General features: G+C 40.9%; 2 protein-coding genes across 11 annotated transcripts in view; both read left to right on the plus strand.

The window, feature by feature from the left end:
- Nucleotides 1-6488, plus strand: thumpd2 (THUMP domain containing 2). The gene is made up of 11 exons (XM_051377665.1): nt 1-232; nt 2031-2169; nt 2526-3098; nt 3242-3375; nt 3601-3678; nt 3839-3891; nt 4226-4313; nt 4688-4759; nt 5071-5185; nt 5653-5773; nt 6039-6488. Exons 1-11 carry the CDS (start codon nt 122-124, stop codon nt 6385-6387), a joined length of 1833 nt encoding a protein of 610 aa, XP_051233625.1. The 5' UTR covers nt 1-121; the 3' UTR covers nt 6388-6488.
- A 1352-nt stretch (nt 6489-7840) lies between these two features.
- Nucleotides 7841-19975, plus strand: part of LOC127374133 (mitogen-activated protein kinase kinase kinase kinase 3) — a 43932-nt gene continuing 31797 nt past the window's right edge. For all 10 annotated transcript variants that reach the window (XM_051419131.1, XM_051419150.1, XM_051419140.1 and 7 more), the window contains exon 1: nt 7841-8087. In XM_051419131.1, the coding sequence (XP_051275091.1) occupies nt 7989-8087 (99 nt within the window). In that variant the 5' untranslated portion in view covers nt 7841-7988. The remainder of the gene's footprint in view (nt 8088-19975) is intronic.

Consider the following 19975-nt stretch of genomic DNA (forward strand, 5'->3'; position numbering starts at 1 on the left):
TCCGATTCCGGTGTAAACAAGAAAGCAAATATGGCGACTTTAATATTCAAATAGAAGTTACGGCAAACTTCTGCTAGCAGATAGGAGCTTTTGTTGACAGGAAACACATTATTACAACATAATGACTGAACCGAGAGGTGAGGCGGCTTTAGTTCGCTACTACTGCACCGCCGGTAACGGGATGGATCAGTTGTTAACGGACGAGGTGAAGAGGAAGCTGGCAGCTGAAGATGTGAGTGTTTGTGGACAGCGCCAGTGAAGAGAACCACACGCCATTCATTAGTTGTAGAGATGATAGACAGAGAGATATTAGCATTAGCACACAGCCGTTTTATAATGTAGTTACTTTTGTTGTGTAACTTATAAATGTGTTGTCGGAAGTTAGCAAAAACTCCACAATGAACTAACTGTTAGCTTTTATAATGCCCACATTTTGTAGTTGTGTAGACGAATATGAGCTCGAGTTGAGGAGCTCCAGTGTTGTATTATTATCAACATGGTAACCGTTAATATTTATAATATATTTATAAATGTAATGTAGTAAAAGTTGATAAAGATTTACTTCACAACAAGCTTACTTTTTCAAATTGTACTCTTACTCTTAATAACACTATATAATTGTCGGTTAATGAATCACATAGGAGGAATTTGCCCTGGTAAAGTATGTTACTGTAATCTGACATTAAACTGTACAATATAATAGATAGTTAGCTTTATATCCTGTGTCAGTGTGTAGGTAGAATCCTTACCATCGTCCTGTGAGTATTGGATGTAGTTAGTTAGTTAGTGGTTGATGGCCTCAGCAATAGCCCCACTCATTAAACACACTGGGATTTGTGATGTGAAATATCCCCTCTGCTCTTTTCTTTGAAGAATCATTTTTGCTTTAAAAACACTGCAGGAAACCCTGATGTATTGATTCATTATTGTCAAATATTGATATCAGTGTCCACCTCAACAATCCAGTCATCTCAAGATCAGTTATCAGTGTTTTAATTAAGGATCCTCCAACGAGACACTCGCAGACAAGTCTGTTGTCTCAGTCGGCGGTTCTCAAACTGGGGTCCGCGAAATAATTTGCAATAAATTATTGAAGTTATGCCGTATCATTAAAAATTGCGTAAGTACATATGGGAACCACTGCGCCAATGAAATACAAATACTGATCCAATTACTCCCGCTTACGTTAGCTTTGGGCCAATCAAAGCTCTCAGAGGATTGTAACGTTATCACGTAACGTAAATCTGACACACATCACTCACTCGCATCAAGTTGCTCAGGACGCACTTAGCGTACAGCTCCTGCTGATGTTATTTAAGACCGTCCACTTCATCAGGCGATGCTAAGCCTAAACCAGCTAAACTGAGAAGATATGTCGACAGTTATCTCGAGCTTGGTTTTATTCAGAACAGCGACCGTAAGAGCACCAGCGGATCTAAAGGTGGTCATAAACAGTGTATCTTTATGTTGACATTCCCTTTTCAGTGTTTTACATTGTCTTGTGATAGATGGACAGAAGCTACCTCATAAACTGTTGATTTGTTGTTGATTGTTTGTAATGTCCATATTTGTCTGAATGGCCCTACCATGTAAATATTTGTTCCTTTCCTCGAGAATGTGTTGATTTTTCAATTGTTGGTTTTATATAATCCCTCAAAGCGCTTTAGCCATGAAACTTGAAAAATTGACTGTGTTCATTAGGACTTTGCCAGTCTTGTTACAGTTCATTTTCTGAGAGCTTTAAGATCTGTTATTTGAAAATTAGAAATGCTGTGAGCTCAAAATGTAATGTGAATAAAAATGACCCTGTGTTTAAAAGTAATAACTAAATAAACATAAGTTTAATCGGCATGAGGATTATAAGGGGGTCCTTGGAAAATGTTCTCCCCTGTAAGGGGTCCTTGGCCCCAAAAAGTTTGAGAACCCCTGGTCTAAGTGATATTAAATATGGGATTCAATTATTGCCCTTTAAGCTGCAGAGTAAAGTTTTTAAACACTGACCTGCTCTTTTTGTTGTTGTGTGTGTCCAGGTGTGTCAGATGCAAGGTAGAGTGTTGTTCAGCTCCTCTGCGGGGATCGACAGAGTCAGCGAGCTGAAGGCTGCGGAGAGACTGTTCCTCCTGTTGAAAAAAGACGTGCCTGTGCGGCTCTCTGCCCACACCAGCCCAGGTACCAGCCCGACACATCAAATACACAAATACGTGTAATACAAAAACATGAGGAATACCTTGGCAGACGTTAAATTGTATGCCTGACTTTTAGTTCTTGTGTGTCTTAAAAGTGTATTTATTCATATCCCTATGAATTTAATTCCTCAGCTCTTCCCCTTCATGGGAAATACAGATGCTCAAATCCCCTTGGTTGACCTGCTTTACTCAATACAATTGAATTTATGTGATTTTAATGAGATGAACCTTCCACGTCACCAAAAGAATAATCCCAAAGGGAAACAAAACCACCATGAAGCTCAGTGCCCAGTTGCCATTTTTGTACTGACTGTTGTGTTCTCTGTGATATCTCTGTAGCAAAGGCGGCCAATGTGCTGCAGTCCAGACTGCTAGGTGACAGGAATCAGTGGACCAGTGCTGTAATGACATGGAGCCGCCTGCAGGGGGAGCTGGCAGGCAGGAGGAGTACTGTCGACGCAGAAAGCACTGCTGTGGGAGTGACAAGGAAGAGGGAGGAGGGGAGAAGGAGTGAAGAACAGAAGGAAGAGGAAGAGAAGTGCGATTTGGAGTGTAGAAAAAGTGCAGGAGAGAAGAGGGAGGAGAGTGGGAACGGGAGGCTAAGAAGTGGTGAACAAAATGAAGCACAGACACTGGAAAAGAAGAGAAAGAGGGATGATGGTGATGAAGAAGAGGAGGAAAGGAGGGGTGCACCTTGGAACTTTAGTAGTGAGAAGAATGAAGAGAAAGAGAAGACATCTGAGAGACAAAGGGGGAGAGAGGGAGAAGAGGAGAGGGTAATGTTGGAGTTAAGCAGCTGTGGAAAAAATGGTAAACACAGAGATTTTAATGGCCGAGACCGCTGTGTGGAAAGTAGCAGCCGGGGGATGGATGACACGGCAAAGGATGTTGCTGTAGAAAGGGTTGAAAATGGTAATAAGATCATTTTTGTTTTTTTCTGTTTTTATTTCAAGTTGTATAACATGAACTTTTAAGCTTAACATATTTCCATCTCTGTTTTTATTGCGTCTTTATTTCCTTCCATCTTCTCATGTTTTCCTGTCCTGTAAATAAAGTGAAGACTACTGGAAAAAGAGATGAGACTCTACTGCAACCCAGCAGGATCAATTCAGAGCCGCCTTCTGTCCCAGTCTCTTTCAGGATCAGCTGCAAGTGTACTGGATCTCTGTCCCGATACTTCAGCCCACAGGTAGTGGAAGTTAAAATGCGCACGGCAAAGCAACGTAAAAGTATAGGTTAGGAATTAAGAAAAGACAAAACACAAGTCGTTTGATCTTCTTCTGATAATCTTGGTAATGCTACACATTATTAGACTTTATGCAAAAATACATCCATCTCATCAATTTGTGGACACTGTATCTCTTTATTGTTATTGTTTTTTATATTGTGTGTTTGCATGTTGTATCTGATATAGGAGGTGAGCAAAGTGATTGGAGTAGGTCTGAGCAGACTGCTGGGCTGGAAGGCCGACCTCAAGAATCCACAGCTGGAAGTAAATCTTTTTACTGTGTTAAATATGTTGATTTACTCCCAGACAGTTTCATCTTTATGGGCATGACTGCTCATATCATAAGTAAATACTCCCACCTTGGATAATGATGTTGCCTGTCCTTTCAAATTGAACATCATTATTTATTTGCTCTTTTCTGCAGGTAAATGTTTATTTGAGTGATGATCACTGCCTGCTGGGGATTCCACTAACCAGGTTACTGACAGAGACACTTTCTCTGCATTTAACACTTATTAATAATGACTTTATACTTTATACTATCTCCTTGAAGGGTCCACCAAAAGCCCTTAAAGGAGCTGACTTTGAACAGAACTGTTTTAATGTGTTTTCTTTGTGGAGGAGATTTGAAGATTAGCTTTGTGATATTTGTTTCTTATAGCGCTGTGGCTACTAGCCTCAATGGGTGGCAGGAATGAAGAGTCAGTGCTGCTGTATGAACCTCAAATAGTCCCAAAGATGACTTAACTAAAGTTAGCTTTAGTCAACTTCATAAACAGTAAGTTATTGGTCTCCTGTCTGTTTCCTTCAGGTTACCTCTGGCTAACCGCAGCTACATTAAAACCACAGGACTGAGGTCTACTGTAGCCTGGGCTTTGGCCTCATTGGCTCAGATACAGGTATGAACAAACACAGGTGCTGGCTGGTGGCTGCTGTAATCTTTATCTTATGCGGAAACTACTTTATTACATGTACTCTTTTGTTTATGTATGCAAATCAGAAGGCAAGCAAGGTGCTTTGTTTTGTATTTGTTTTATAGAGGCGTTCTGCCATTTAGAGTGTATGTTTATTTCACCAGTCCCCTAAAAAAACCTAAGGCAGGTTTAGACTTGCTAATTTAAAGCTGTCCTCCTTTTAAAACTTTCAGCATGTTTGTTGTCTGTGCTAAAGCATTTGAATGCACTCCGGTCAGTCTGTGATGTTAATATTGCCCTTCAGTGACCGCATGTGGTTGACCAACTGTATGTACTGTATGTTATCTCCTGTTTCCCAGCCAGGCTTCTGTGTGGTTGACCCAATGTGTGGGGTGGGAACCATCTTAATAGAGGCAGCACAGGAACACAAGGTCAGGACAGAAAGAGTCTGAAAGAAGTCTGAGAAGCAAACTTTTGCAAAGTTTTGGGAATTGGACAAAACATTTGGTTCGGTCCTGGTACACATGAATACACATTTTACACACCTTCATATTAATGTAAAGAATATTGTTCAGGTATGCACTAGTACAGTCGTGTTGTAATACATTCTAGTCACATTTAATGCATTTTTAATTTGATTTCATTAGTTTTGTTCATAATTATATAATATATAATAATAGTATATACTGTAGTGCAATTGGAACACTATAATCTTATATATCACTCTCTGTGGGGTCTTCAGGCTGCCTGTTTCCTGGGTATGGACATTAATGATGGACAACTGCAAAAGGCCAATGAGAATGTAGAGTTTGCAGAGCTGGGAAACAGGATACACCTGCTGAAAGCTTCATCTATGGGTAGGAAACATGCACAAAATCATTACTGGAATAATGTTAAATATATGTCATTAAACCTTTTACATTTTAGGCATTAAGCTAACAACAGTGGGCGCCTCAGTAAAATTCATTTCTGGGTTGTGTTGTAAAGTTGCACTATAGTAAATGGTCAAAAGGTCAAAGGCCAGTGTTTTAAAAATAGATTGCTGTGTCATTTACAGATATTTTGATAAATGTACACTTTTGAAAGATGAAATACAGTCGCTTAGAAAAATGTGTCATTACTGTCATGGAGAAAGTAATCATGATTCTCAGGTGCCTACTACTGAATTAATATCAAGGTTTTAGAAATGTAACCTTTATTTAGTTCACTGGGGATCCAACGCTGCATGTCTTGGATGGGAATCAGTGAGTGGGAGGTGAGTGTGGAGCCTGCCGTCATGTATTAAATTACCTCTTGGCTCGTCTGTCCCTCTCTGTGTGTGCAGTGCTGCCTCTGCCCAGCGCCAGTGTAGATGCTGTAGTCTGTGACCTGCCATTTGGCAGGAAGTTTGGCACCAAAACAAACATGGCTGCCAACCTGCCACTCATTCTCACTGAGATGGAGAGGTTTGTTCCTCTGTGTTCCTTTCCATTGTTACTTTGAGAATTGTTCGGTGAAAATGTTTCTAGTGTTTCTCTTTGTGTTATTTTGTGGGTGTTCATGTAGCATGCAGAGTTCTGAGCCTTTGAGACAAGTTGCACATCAGAATAGATCATAAACTGTATAAAATGTGGATATTATATTTTGTCCTGTTATTTTGAAAGTGAAACTCCTTTTAATCTTTTTTTAAATTTCAGCGCAGAACTGTAATTAATTTAAATGTGTGTCTAGGGTCCTCTGTATTGGTGGCACCCTGGTTCTCCTTCTGAGTCCTCAGTTATCCTGTCTGCTGAAAAAACTCCTGGCACAGAAAGACTCTGGACCAGCGTCTAACCTGGAAACAAAGCCTCAAACTGGGACACAAGACTGCCCCTCTCCTTCTCCATCTTCCACAAAGCAGCAGACATTCCAGATCAACCAGGGAGTCGATTCCCCACCTACCCAGAAAACAGACCCTCAGTCTGGGCTCCAACGCAGTCTGCCTCCTCTTCTCTCCTCCCTGAAGCACCAGAGAACTCTTAGAGTCAGCCTAGGTTTGATAGATGGACTTATGCATAAATATGTAAAGATGGACACTTAATCCGTGTTGGTGGAAGTTACATTTCAAAGTAATTAGCTACTTTTATTGGTTACTTGTAATGTTGAAATGCCACACTTAAATAAAACAACTTTTTTTCTTTATCTGTTTGCTTCTCTGCTGTTTTTAATTGCACACAATATATATTTATTATAATTCTGAGTTGTGTGCACTTTGAAAGTCATGTGAACTGTGGATTGTAAATGTTGCCATTCCAGGGTTAAATCCTTTATCCATCTTCTTATCCTACATTTACTTTACATTGAAACTACTTAACTGTAATTTAAAGAACCTGACTTGTGGTGTTGGTCTCATATTGGGCTTTTAAATAATTAGCCTGGACTTATTCTTATGGAGTTATGTTCTTCATAGTTCTCAAAACTGTGCAAACTCCCTACCATGACTGAAGATGTAAATCTTTTAAAACGGCTGACAAATATATAGTTTCAGTAAATGGGCTTAGCTTGGCACTGTAGTTTTAAGTAAATGTTACTCAAACAGGAGAAAATAGTGTGTTTTCAGCTTCTAATATATGTTTGGCGCTCTTGACAGTCTATGTGAGACTCAAAATAAACTACAGTTCCCATGTTCTTGCTAAAGAAGGAATATGTCCCCCAGTTCAACTGTGTGGCTCTTAGACCTTTTTCACAGCAGCCAGATACTAATTACATTTCTGTTGCATTCAGGTCAAACACAGTCAGGGTGCTGCTATTGTACATGTTGGCTCACTGAAAAGGCTCTGCTACAATACACTGAACAGAACCTTAATTACTCGCATTGGTAGCACCTGTGTTTAACCTACTATCTCATGTCAAACGGACTGCTGTGAAAAAGGTCTGTGGCACAGATGAATAAGCTCTATCGGGACTTTGCCTAACAGACGATACTTAGTGAATGAATGGCTGGATGAATGACACTAAGAAACATGTGGAATGAAACTAACCTTATCCTATGAGTGGACTGAGATGTAAACTATAAAGTTGTCTGTAATGGGACTTTTGTTCCGCCTGGAACACATAGACCCCATAGGCTGAATCACAATGTTGCCATCTGCCACAGTTTAGCCCTGCTTAGCCCAGTTTTACTCTGAGAGGCCAGACAAGGCCACACAGGGCTTAGTTTTTTAATTCATTTCCCGTTAGATATAAACTTCCTGTGTTTTTGCTGCCTTTGCAGATTTGAAAAATGGCTTCATCTCCAGCGTATGGATCCAATAGTGCTGGAAGTCAAATCAGTATGGCTTCAGATGAGGTGTACAGTGCTTTTCTTTGGCCTATATTAAATTGTACCTGCACAAACATTAATCATGTGACTAATTTGCCCTTTTTTTCCAGTTTACTGTAGTGTTATAACCACACTAATCTCTAGAAACGAGTCGCAGTCGCATTAAATTCAACTGCTCCATCTCCCTGATCAGACTCTATGGAGAGGGTACGCCATGATGTCCATTGCGCATGCCCATTGCGCAGTGGAAGCCATGTTGGAGCTACATTGGATTCGGGCTGGGATTTTTTGACGCCGTATGTTTTTCTTAAAATATCTGTTTTCATACATTGTTGGGGTTCGTCAACCGTGCGCGATCGGCGCCGTAATCGGCAGTGGAAATGATGAACTCCAGTGTCGACCTGTCCCGGCGGAATCCGCAGGAGGATTTCGAGCTGATCCAGAGGATAGGAAGCGGCACATACGGAGATGTGTACAAGGTAAAACTGCAGTGAGGGAAGCAAATTACAGAGTTCCATTATCGGACAGACATTGGTTACACGTTCGTATTTTTCATGTTGTCATAACAGCAGAAAACCCACCATGTAGCCACCACTAGCTCCTTTTATGAAATGCGTATCTGTTTTCGTGCTAATGTTTACTGATGCAGCACTTAATCTGCTACTCATGCACCCAATTCCATTGTCGGACACACAGCCAAAGGCTGGTCTTCGCTTATGTCTTTTGGCTGTTTTTGTTTTGGCCTTTCTCCGCCACTTTATGGACATCCGGGTTAACGTTAAAGAAATGGCTTTTTTAGTCGTTACAATGCTCGGATGCCGAGAAAACATCAATGAGCTCAGCTACCGTCAACGCTGACCGTAAACCTCCGGTCGGAGCTCGGACGCTGAAATATCATTTAGACGAGCTCAGAAATCAAATTTACTTCGTACTTAAGTGTGAGTCGTTACAAAGACTTAAAATATGTGACCTGCTTGTTTACACACCGTAGACAGTGGTCTTAGTGTAAAATATTGCGGTGAGCAGCTACCGTGAATAAGAAAGGACGAATGATTGAGTTGTGTCCGATAATAGACGTTTAGCCGCTAGCTGTCCGAGAACAAACGCAGTCAACCCGATAGCATGTAGAAGCTAACCAGGCTTTTAGCTGTTTCGTGGGAACAATGTGACAAAATAACAACAAGTAGTTCTTTACTAGCTGCTCAGGAACACGAACTGAATCAGTGGCGAGCTAAGAGGTTCACCGTGAGCGGGAATATTACACAGCTTTCACTGAATCTGTTAAAACTGTCTCCGTTTCTCCGTGACAGAGACTGACAGCTGGAGGTCCGGTTGGGCTAAAGCGCTCAGGACTGAGCAAGCTACAACAACAACAACAACAACCATAATATCAGCAGCCCTTGTCCTTTTATTATTCACTTTTTAACACCAGTAAGAACTAGCCACTGTTATTGAGGAACTGGGGTGTTTATTTCTATGCAGACTGTGTGGTTTTCCGCGTTATAGCTGTTTATCTGTGCTCCTACTCTTCACCAAGGGCCTGTGCTGGGAGCAGACAGCCCGCATCCATAAGGAAAAGAAGTTCCTGAATTACAACCCAACTCCACCACAACACAACACCGTGTTTATTATTATGCTACACAGAGCAAGTGCAGTCATAATCATGTAACACAATGTGGTGGAATACAACGTAGAAACACAGACCAGGATGCCACATGTCATGCAGAATTTATGCCTTTTTCCCCCAGTAATGCTGCAGAACATAAAAATACCACCCTGTATAATGGGGTTACTGTAAAGAGCACAGACAGGAGTAAAGTCCCTCTAGAATACTGTATTCACACCATATATGAGATTACGAGTACCGTAAAGTTCAAGACAAGCACACTTATATAAAAAACAAGATCAGAGCTCTTACTGATGTCTCATTCTGGATGGTTTTGGAGACATTTTGATGTACCAGCCTCACCTTTTTTTTTTTTTATTTGCACATCAGCTCTTATGTCAGTTAAGTTCTACAAGTTTACCATCCACACTGTTTACCTCTAGTTGTTTGTGTTGCAGTCACTCTGTTGAGGAATTTAATTTCACCGCTGTGTGAGGGAGAGGCTTTTGCCAGACTGGAAATTAATTAAGCACTTTAATAGGACTAGATGATGTTTGGTTAACCTCTAGGCTCTTTGCGGTAATTACAGGAATATTAATGTATCCTAAAAAGAGACAAGAGACATTTCCAGTCTTTCTGGATGCATAGTTGCCATTAAGTACATCCACAAACCTATTGTCATCATTTCTTCCCTTTTTTGTGTGTTTTTCGTATTGTATCTGCAGCATAACTGCAGCTAATCTTGTTTCTAATTTAGGTTTGGTATCTTGCCTTGTTGCGGACACACAGAGCAGGTCCGACACGATCTCTTCAGCAGGTCAGAGCTAACTCGTCTGCTATAGACCTGTTACAGACTGTGTACAGCTGATTATTGTGCACTAATGTAGAAACAATTGTAAGGAGCAAAAACCCTTTCATCCATTTCACATAGTCACAGCAGGATCGTAAGAACTCTTCAATTTCGCTGACAGTGCATCTTTTCGCAGAGCTTATAGACAATACAGTTATTATGTAGCCGGCGCTCTAATTCATTGGAACTACAGGGATTTTGCTGAGAGACACTTGGGGGGGCTCAAACCTGGAACCTCTGGATTAAAGGATGTGCTTCTAAGCGGCAGGGCAACTTGGTAAACCTCATTGGTGCCTATATTTGGTTCTACCGCTGTGTGAAAATCTGTGGCTTGGATAGGAATGTTTGAGCAGGAAACAAAGTGTGAACTCAGCTAGCTTGTTTTCGCCTCTGTTTGTAGTCCTGCCTCTTCGTCTGTATCAGTTCGAGACTGAAGAAGGATTGGCTGATAGGGAGACAGGCCTCCTGACCACGAGATCACAGGTTCGATCCTGTTTGTACATAGTACATATATAAAGTAAAGTAAATTCTAACTATAAATTATGGCCAAGCATCAGGGAGAAGGAAACGCATCATTTGTCAAAGAAGAAGCCTAAAACAATTTTATTTTTTACAATCATGCATACCTAATGTAGATTATTATTTAAACAAAACTACATAATACATACTTGCATAACAAGACAGAAAGTTTCCCAAATAGGAAATAATCCTATATAAAATTCATTCAAATCACTTGTTTTTCACTATTTGGATTCACTGTACAGTTTGCATTATATTATGAAATATCCATAAAATATGTCTCTTAGTCGGGGGTCGTTAGTTTACTAAATGATAGAAAAGGGGTCCCTTAAGGAAAAAGGTTGGGAACCACTGATTTAGATCATTCAGTAGCACCAAAACACTTCATTTAAAGTCAGAGTAATGAAATTATTTTGTCTCTCCTGTAAGGCAGGGTGAGGCAAAGTTGACTTTTACAGACAAAAAGGATATACAGCATTTACATAGCTAATGTAAACCACAATTTTCAGTTTCTTATTGAGATAATACCGTCTGAGCAGTTTCACTTCTCATCGTACGGTAAATAACACCTGCTAAGCATGTTTACACGTTTTCTTTTCCTAAACACAAATCATTAGCTATGTGTCAATACTGGAAGAAAGCCACCCTACTCCCCTTGTATTGGAGGTGACAGCACTGAGTGATTTCCAATTTTTAAACTTGCATTAGGCTGCTTCTCACTTTTGTAGCTTGAAATGCCCGTGCAAGTCAAAACTTTGATTCATTTAAACTTCCACACCAGAATTCATGTAAGAAGGTGGTTGTAAACTGCATCTGACTGGTGTGTGACACTTTAAAAGTCCAGTTTGTAACATTTAGGAGGACCTATTGGCAGAAATGGAATATAATATACATAAATAGGTTTTCATTAGTGTATAATCACTGGAAAATAAGTTTTGTTGTGTTTTTGTTTGTTTGAGGGTGAAGCGAGGGGGTTACAATCTGCAACTGAACCACTAGATGTCACTAAATCCTACAAACTGGTTCTTTTAAACCAAAGGAAACAGTCTGATGTTCGTAAGGCCGGCTCGCTCACTGATGTTACAGATGCAGTTTGTATTGATTTGTCACTTTATGTGGGTGGAGTGGAGGAGCGACAATGCTTTTCTTCTGCCGTGCCACTTTGTTATTAAGACTGCTTCAAAAAGAGCTCCAATAAATGCCAGTATCAGCTTAATACGTTGCTCTATAGCCACAAGATCTTGCTCTGGGGGTACTGCTGTAGTAGCTGCCCTCACTCTCTGCCCCTCAGAAGGCCGCAGAAGTATTTACTAATAAACAGGATCTGATGTAACTTCTGTTGTTCAAATAGGATGACTCGCTCGTTTTCTCAAGGTGACAGTGCTTGTGCCTTCGGATTGAGGAAGTAGAGACAGATAACGGCCTTGGGTGGGGATAGAGCTCAGTTAATGACAAATCAATTTCAGTAGCAGTGTGTGCTCTAGAAACATCCCAACCGTCTGAGTATTTTTGGACTTTTACGTAAGGGGAAAGCAATGCTACCAGTCTTCCTGTATGCCTGTTCACTTTTTTGCCTTTTTTTTTTTTTTTTTTACCAGCACAGTCAGCCAAATACAAAGCTGACAATAATCAATATAAATGAAAATAACATGATAAAACAGTACATTTGGCCTTATTGTGGGCAGGATTTCCTCTTCGAATCCCCTAAAACCAAACTGTAATCATACCTATTCCAGATTCAAACAAAGATACTTGCCCAGTAGACTGGGTTTGACTTTAACTCCTTCATAAAAGTAACACAAGCGTGAGGGCCCTCATCGTGATTTAAGCCATATCATATGTCTGTGTCTGTGTCTTTATCACGCTCTTCTGATGTATTTAATATACGACTGATCTACTTAACAGTGATAAATGTGGCGACTTCCTCTGTCCGACCTCTGTGTGTGTGTGTGTGTGTGTGTGTGTGTGTGTGTGTGTGTGTGTGTGTGTGTGTGTGTGTGTGTGTGTGTGTGTGTGTGTGTGTGTGTGTGTGTGTGTGTGTGTGTGTGTGTGGGGTACAGCTGGGCAGCCGTGGTCCACAAGAATGCAGGAATCTTCACTTCCTCCGTATGTGTGTGTGTGTTCATGTCCTATTGTTTGACACTACTCCCGCAGCCACACATACAAACACACACACAAACTCACAAAACCAGATGATTGTATTGTCACATGCATAGGCACACATGCACAGATGGCTGTAGAGTCACAATTAAAGCTGCTGGCCCAGAACCATCCTGTTATTTTTTCACTGTTCCTCCAGTTGTTTTGCTCTCTGAGGTGGATATACAGACCTCAGCCCGCATTCACAACAGCCCTCGGTTCCTGAAATCCTCTTTGGCTTCAGATCCAGATCGGAAATTTTGTCCCCATCCTGGCACTCAGCTTTCTGTTCCCCAAGTACAGTTAATGTACTGTGCGGGAATTTGTCTCTGGGCCACTGGTGCAGTGACTTATTGATAATATGCATAGTTACACAGCAGCAGTTAATGACACAGTGTAGTGGCAGGGGACCAAACCAGATGTACCAGTAATAGTCTCTTCTCAAGTAATTTTACATTCAGGCAGCGTGGTTTTAAGTTTGGGTTCTGTGTTGATGTCGTAAAAGAATTCTTGAACAGATCAAGTGTGTGATCAAAGGTGTTCAGTGTAGACTTTCTTTAAGTATTATTTTAATGGTTAAGTCTCTACATTTTAAAAAATGCACCCTTCTCTTTAGGAAGTGCAGAATATGTATCTTTTGTCTAAAATGTCTGTCTAATATTCTTTACAGAGCTTAATGTGGAATATTTTATAATCATTCCTGTGCATAGACTGTCCCAATTGACCTGTCTACCTCCTGCTCAAAGCACTTAGTGTACTGTATTTTAACTATGTAAACAAGTGGCCAGGCCAATGTGGTTCACATTATCTTGAGCCAAGGCATAACCAGCTATTTAAAGTACAGTTAAACCATGCTAATAAAGTTGAATACAAGATCCTGTGGCTTGTATTTGCTCCTCGTTTAAACGATATACAAAATGTCTGCAATGATTAGTTGTTGGTTTGTAAAATGTCCACAGTGCAGGCAGTGAATGGTGTGACACGTCTCTTGCAGGGTGGGTCAACACAAAAGAAAAAAATGGCGCGACAGGTGTCTGTGGGCCTTCCCCCACTAACACAAGTGTTCACGGCACTTTTCCCACTCAGCAGGTTTTACTGAATTAGTGGAGCTGCTACTGTCACTCACCAGGGTCTGATTTATTACATCTAACATATTCATTCTTCTTTTAATAGACTGCATTTAATTTACGTATTTTAGTATTCATTTTAGTATGAATGGCCTCTGTGAAAACAAAGTGACTGCTACTAATTAATAGGGCCACATCGATTCGGGTTGTCAGTGTCGACACTTAGTTGTGCTGAGCCGCACCCCGTATGGACCATCTCCGGAGGTGGGCCAAAGCGCCCCTGACTACCTCCAACCAGGTTGTGGTGACATCTCGCCGACTGCGACCAACCCTGGCCGACCCCCCTTCTGTCCTTCAAACAAGCATGAGTTCCTACAACTCATGTCTGTATAGGAGACCAGAGAGACAGATGTTTCTTGAGGTGTTGCTCTCAGTACTTTTGTAGCTTCTAACTGAATCTCTCTAGTTTCCCTCCTGCGACCCTGTCTATATGTTAAGATGTCTGCTTTATCTTTTATTTTTCAGCCGTATAAAAGTCGAATGTGATTCGCTGCTTTGTTCCTGCTAACGTCCTTCTCTTCATTCAGTCTTGAGCTCTCTCAACCAGCGCTGCTCTCTGCCTTTTTAAAGACACACCTTCAAGCGGGTAGCCCTGCTGTAATGATGCAGATCCCTGCCGTGGTGGGCTGATACGCATAAGTCAAGCCAAGTCAGCACATGTGTGGAAAATGGAAATTTTTGATTCTTTTCCATTACCCTGACAAACAGGAGGAAACATAACCCAGCATGTCACCGTCCTTCAGCTAGCTCTAAAGCATTTTTGCTCTGGGTTTTTGATCACGGTTGGATGTCTTTCTGATGGCTTGTTGAGCGATATAGATTTGGATTTCTGGCAACAACTTTAGGCTGATGAGTGTTACTGAACTGTGACATTGATGAGTTTTTGAGCTGTTTAACTCTCAGCACCAGGGTGAAGCTCTTTCTCCATTTTCATTCTTAAAAATGAATGGCTGAGGAAATATCTATGTCGGTGCGGCTGCCCTCTGTGAATATATCACAAAAAGGCGCCTCAACGCTGAGTAACCGAGAAGGGAAATAAGGCTTGGTGGAGCGCCTCTGCTGAACCGGTTCAGTAAAACTTGGCACCATGTTAGCACAAGTGTCAAATCCTATATTGAGATTGTGTGCTCATGTGATACAGCTGGACTAAGTAATTGTTTTAATACAGGCTGAATGCTTCTTAGGAAACCATTAATGCGAACAATCAGTGGTGGCAGGAATGTTTATGACTGTTGTTTGTGATGTGAAAAATGTTTTCTCTGACTCTAAAACTGCCAATTCATACATATACTGTACACACACACACACACACACACACACACACACAGGGTTTAGGCGGGTCAGTGTCGCGGTAGTGTGTGAAGTGTGTGGTATGTGACTTCACAGGCTGGCACCAAATGTGGATGCCACTGGTTACATAAAATGTAATGTCGTCAAACATAATGTGCTTTGTAACTTTAGTTTACTTTTGAGATACCGCCCTCAGTCTTGTTTCAAGAATGTTCGGTAATGATGTGATATAGTTTGGTCAAGATAAATTCTCAAACTCAGTAAAACCTAAGTGGGTAGCAGTGTGGTGATTTTGTGCCTCTGGCATCAGTTTCCCAGTTTGCAGTAGAGTGCCTTCCTTTCAGCCCAGTTGAGTTGTATTGGAAACAAATACTGTAGTATTGTTATTGGCAGAGCCCATCACTTGCTTTAAGAAAGAAGGATTTCAATAATAAATGCTGGATTTAATGGCTCCTCTGGGCGGGGGGGATTCGCAGTGTATGGAAGATGGCTTTGCATGCTGCTCTGCTAAATTGAAGTCGTCCTGAGAGGTTTTGGATTATTCTGTTGTGTGTGTGTGTGTGTGTGTATGTGTGTGCGCATACATTGGTGTTTTGCTTGAGTGAGTAGCTATTTTGCTGAAAGACAGGTGTTTTAATTAAAAATACTTTATTGCATTCAGCTTTTCACCTCACCTGTTTCTCTCCTGGGGCCATGTGTTTGTAACAGCTGCAGAGTGGCACCTTCACCACTTTGACAAAAAAAACCTCAAACCTAATGAATCATGCTCTTTTTAAACTAAATGCTCATTCTAATTAAATTATGTTGTTTGTGTGATAGCCATGTATTGTTGACCCCCTCGGTTTTCAGGAGTGAATGACGAATGATGTTTCAGAACTGACAGAAACTGTTTTGTCTTGAGCTTTGTCTTAATGTATTTTTATATTTTCCAATGGATTTTGAAAGTTGATTAACCAACAGAGGAAGCCGAGGTTTTTCACATGACAGTAGTAATATGAAAATTGAGAAATTAAATGGTGAGTTGAAAACAAGGAAAAAGCCATTGATGCATGGCCTAAATGTTGGCTATCTTAAAGGTCAGAGAAGCATGGTTGTGATTGGAAGTTCACCTGTTTGAAACCTCATATCTGTCGGAAAAATCTTGTTTGAGGAACTCAATGACCAAATACTGTTGTAGCTATTGCTCCAGGCCAGCCCTGAGTTACCTGCAGTGGGGCAGTGCAGTTAAGGGTAGCAACCCCCCGCAGCTGTTTGGAAAAAAACATCTATTAGTGAGCTTGTGTGTTCTAATAGGGTTTCGAAAATGTCAAGGGACAGATAGATGATGAGATGTAAGTGAGCATGAGATTGTAATCACAATGGAAAGTTCAGTAGGCAAGTTTTCCAAGTTGTCCTGCGTAGTGTTCAACTCCATGAAAGGAGAAGAGGTGATCAAGCGGAGAGAGCCACTAATGTCCATTTTAAGATTTCTTATAGATTTAGATTTCTTGTTTTCTTTCTTTTGTTTCCTTTATTTTTATTTAACAAACTTTAATACACCTCTAAAGGATAACACACACACACACACACACACACACACACACACACACACACACACACACAAAACCACTAAAGTATATAAAGCAGCCTGCTATATAAACCTTTTTCAATTTAGCATCCTTTGCTTTCTGTACCATTGCACTGTTGTCTCATGCAGCTAGTTGCCCTTGTTTATGTTGCTGTATATAAGCCTATTTCTATGTATGTACATTGAGAGCAACGTTAAACTGGAGTCAAATTCCTTGTATGTGGACACATACCTGGCCAATAAAAGTGATTCTGATTCTTAAAAGAAATCTGAAAAGTCCTTGGACATGAACCTGTGACCTAAGGTGACTTGTCTCCGCTATGAGGACCACTACCCTGGCATGTCCTCTGACCTTTTGTAAGTCAGACAAATGAGCAGCCAGGAGTTAACCTCACCAGACTACTCTCACACAGGATTGATTGTAAATGGTACAAGCCTGCACAGATCTGTAGGGAATAAACATTAATTCAGTTTACACAAACTGGAAAGCAATATTCGCAAGCAACCTTAGAATAAAATCAAATTGTGCACACTTGTTTTGTTTTTTTCTTGCAATAGGTGCAGGATTACAGCTCACGCTGAGCGGGATGATTAGCATGGTGAGCTGCTGGTGCTTAGGTTGGTGCTCTTGTTTGTTTTTAATGGGGTCAGAGAGAGGAGAGAGTGAAATGCCACACTGATCCTCCACTGAGCTGGCCATATGCTGAGTGTATGACACACACACACACACACACACACACACACACAGAGCCTGATTTAGGTGTTAATGATAGATGTGAGCTAAATTTCTCCATTACTGTGTAGGAGAAGCTCACATAAATTCACTGCTGATCTGGCAATAAAATACATGGGAACCGCTCCCTTATACAACCGTCTTTTTAGGTCCCTTTTTTAAGTAAATTTTCATTAGGAACCTGAATAGTTTTTGGCACCGAACAAAAATGTGTCCATAACGCTGGCGATCAAATACTGTCAAGTACCTAGTAAGTTAAATGTTTGCTCACTCACACTTTATTTCTTCTCAGATGTGACTAAATAAATAAAAAATGTCATGTTTATATTGCTCAATACCGAAACTGAGTTATATTGGCACAAGCCCAGCCCAAATACATACGGGGCATCATTGCCTTCATCACTTTTCCTCTTGCTCTGTGTCACCATCAGCAAGCGTCCAGTCATCTGTGCCTCAACATGTAACAGTGAGGCACCAAAGCTGTGTTACTGTATCGGTGGTGTCATCAGTCATTCATTTAGCTGTTAGGCTTGGAGTTCTCCCCTAAAATAACTTTAAAATGAGCTTAAATTAAATGTAACTAAATAAAAAAAGCTTTATTCACTGGCTTCGATGTTTGATGTTGTGTTTTGTGTTCAGTCATTGCTCCATCATTGAATGGATTTTTCTGAAATGTCAGGGAATGATGGATTGTACTGCGGTGTTGTGGCATTTACAGTATTACACTGAGAAGCCCAAAGAGGTTGTCAGTCATTCATTCATTCATTCATTCATTCATTCGTCCATATATCATACGAGAAACCTAATTGGAGTTGATGCTGATTTGTTTGATTGCATTTTCGGAATCACACTGGTTTCGAAGCTGTTTCTGAGTTGCCCAGTTGAGTGCTGTATGATTTGTTTATTTGTGCTTTTGGCTCGCTTAGACATTGAGGTGACATTTAACGACACTTCAGCACAGCCAACATTTTAGGTAACTAGTGATCCAACCTACAGCCCCTTGCTTACACCAGACGGCATGCTTCAGCCAGCCAGCCAGTCAAGTCGAGTCTGGCTGCGTGTTGTTGCCACTAAGAGTGGCACTGAGCGCTATGAGTCATCTCTGTTCTGTCTGCTGACTGAAGACACACTGTCTCTGCTCTCCACTCTGTTTCCCTCTCCTTCTTTGCATCTCTTTGTGTCTCCTCCGTCCCACCACAGCTTTGTTTTGGTGTGGGTTGGCCTCTGTTCTTCTTCTTCACTTGATCTTCCTCTTGAACTGAGGAAACAGTCTTTACCTTCCCGTTAGACAAAACTAAAAATCTGTTTTCGTCTTTAATAATACTGAATCATTTTGATAGTGCAGCTGTTTTTCTTGTGCTTGTCCTTGAGTTCTTTCTTTTATTTTGTCTTCTCATCGCTATTGTGTATCTGCGGTCAACACTTGCGCTCTAAAGCCTTGTTGGTGAAGTTTGAGTTTCTGTTGGTGCCACTTTGCTCTTTTTTCCTTAAACCACTGTGGCTATCACTGCTCGTGCTGACTGGGCACTTCACTTTGCACATTATGTATCACAGAACTGGATTTTGCAGCGGTACAAGCCATCCTTTAATAATAGCTAAACTTTTTCCTTTTGTTGTACAGCACTTTTAACGTTTGTTTAAGTATTTTTCTGGCATTTTTGCCTTATTAGACAGTAGAGTGCTTACGGGAAATGTGGGGCGAGAGAGATGCGGGATGCCATGCAATAAAGGCTTGTGGTTGGAGACATTGCATATACATAGTGAGCGTCTCACACCCCCAAGCCACTGGGACAAGAACCCCCAGCACTTTATATGCAATCATTATGACAGTAAACTGAATGTCTTTGGGTTGTGGACAGAGTATTTGTGAAAGCCCCATTGGTCTTTGTGAAACAGTGAATTTTTCACCATTTTCTGACATGTTATGGACCAATAACTGATCAACAGATAAATCCACAATGAAAATAATCTTTAGTTGCAGCATTAGTTTAGTCTTCATGGATATTTGTAACTGATCAGAGATTAAAATACCCCTTTTTATTTGGGAGAGAATCTCTCATTCTCACCATGTGCAAATGTTCTTTATAAAACAGAAAGTCCAATACGTGATAACTTCCCAATAAAGTGAGCAGACTAGAATGTTAAATGTCATGTGTTTTTCTCTCTAATGTTGGATAAACATGCCTGTGAGGCTACAGCCAGGATGAGGGTAGATAGGGGTGTTTCTGAAGTGAAACCAGAGAATTAGACAACATAGCAGGAGCTGCTGTGAAAGAGATGCATTACTCCCAGGCTTTTCACGGTGTTGAGGCTCTTGTTTTGTCTCTTGTGCTGAAAGTCACTTGGTGGTAAACGTCTCTTTCTCTCACGTGCACACACACACACACACATGCCCTCTCATTCTCTCACACATACTTCTGTGATGTCACACACACACAGTCATATTTGCACATTCTTGGCCTGAGAGAAGCAAGCAATTCATGTCTCCTCTGAAAGACCATCTTTTATTCATGTATATATCGTATGGAATTCTCTC

Source organism: Dicentrarchus labrax, unplaced genomic scaffold (genome assembly GCF_905237075.1).
Source record: "Dicentrarchus labrax unplaced genomic scaffold, dlabrax2021, whole genome shotgun sequence".
Classification (NCBI taxonomy): Eukaryota; Metazoa; Chordata; class Actinopteri; family Moronidae; genus Dicentrarchus; species Dicentrarchus labrax.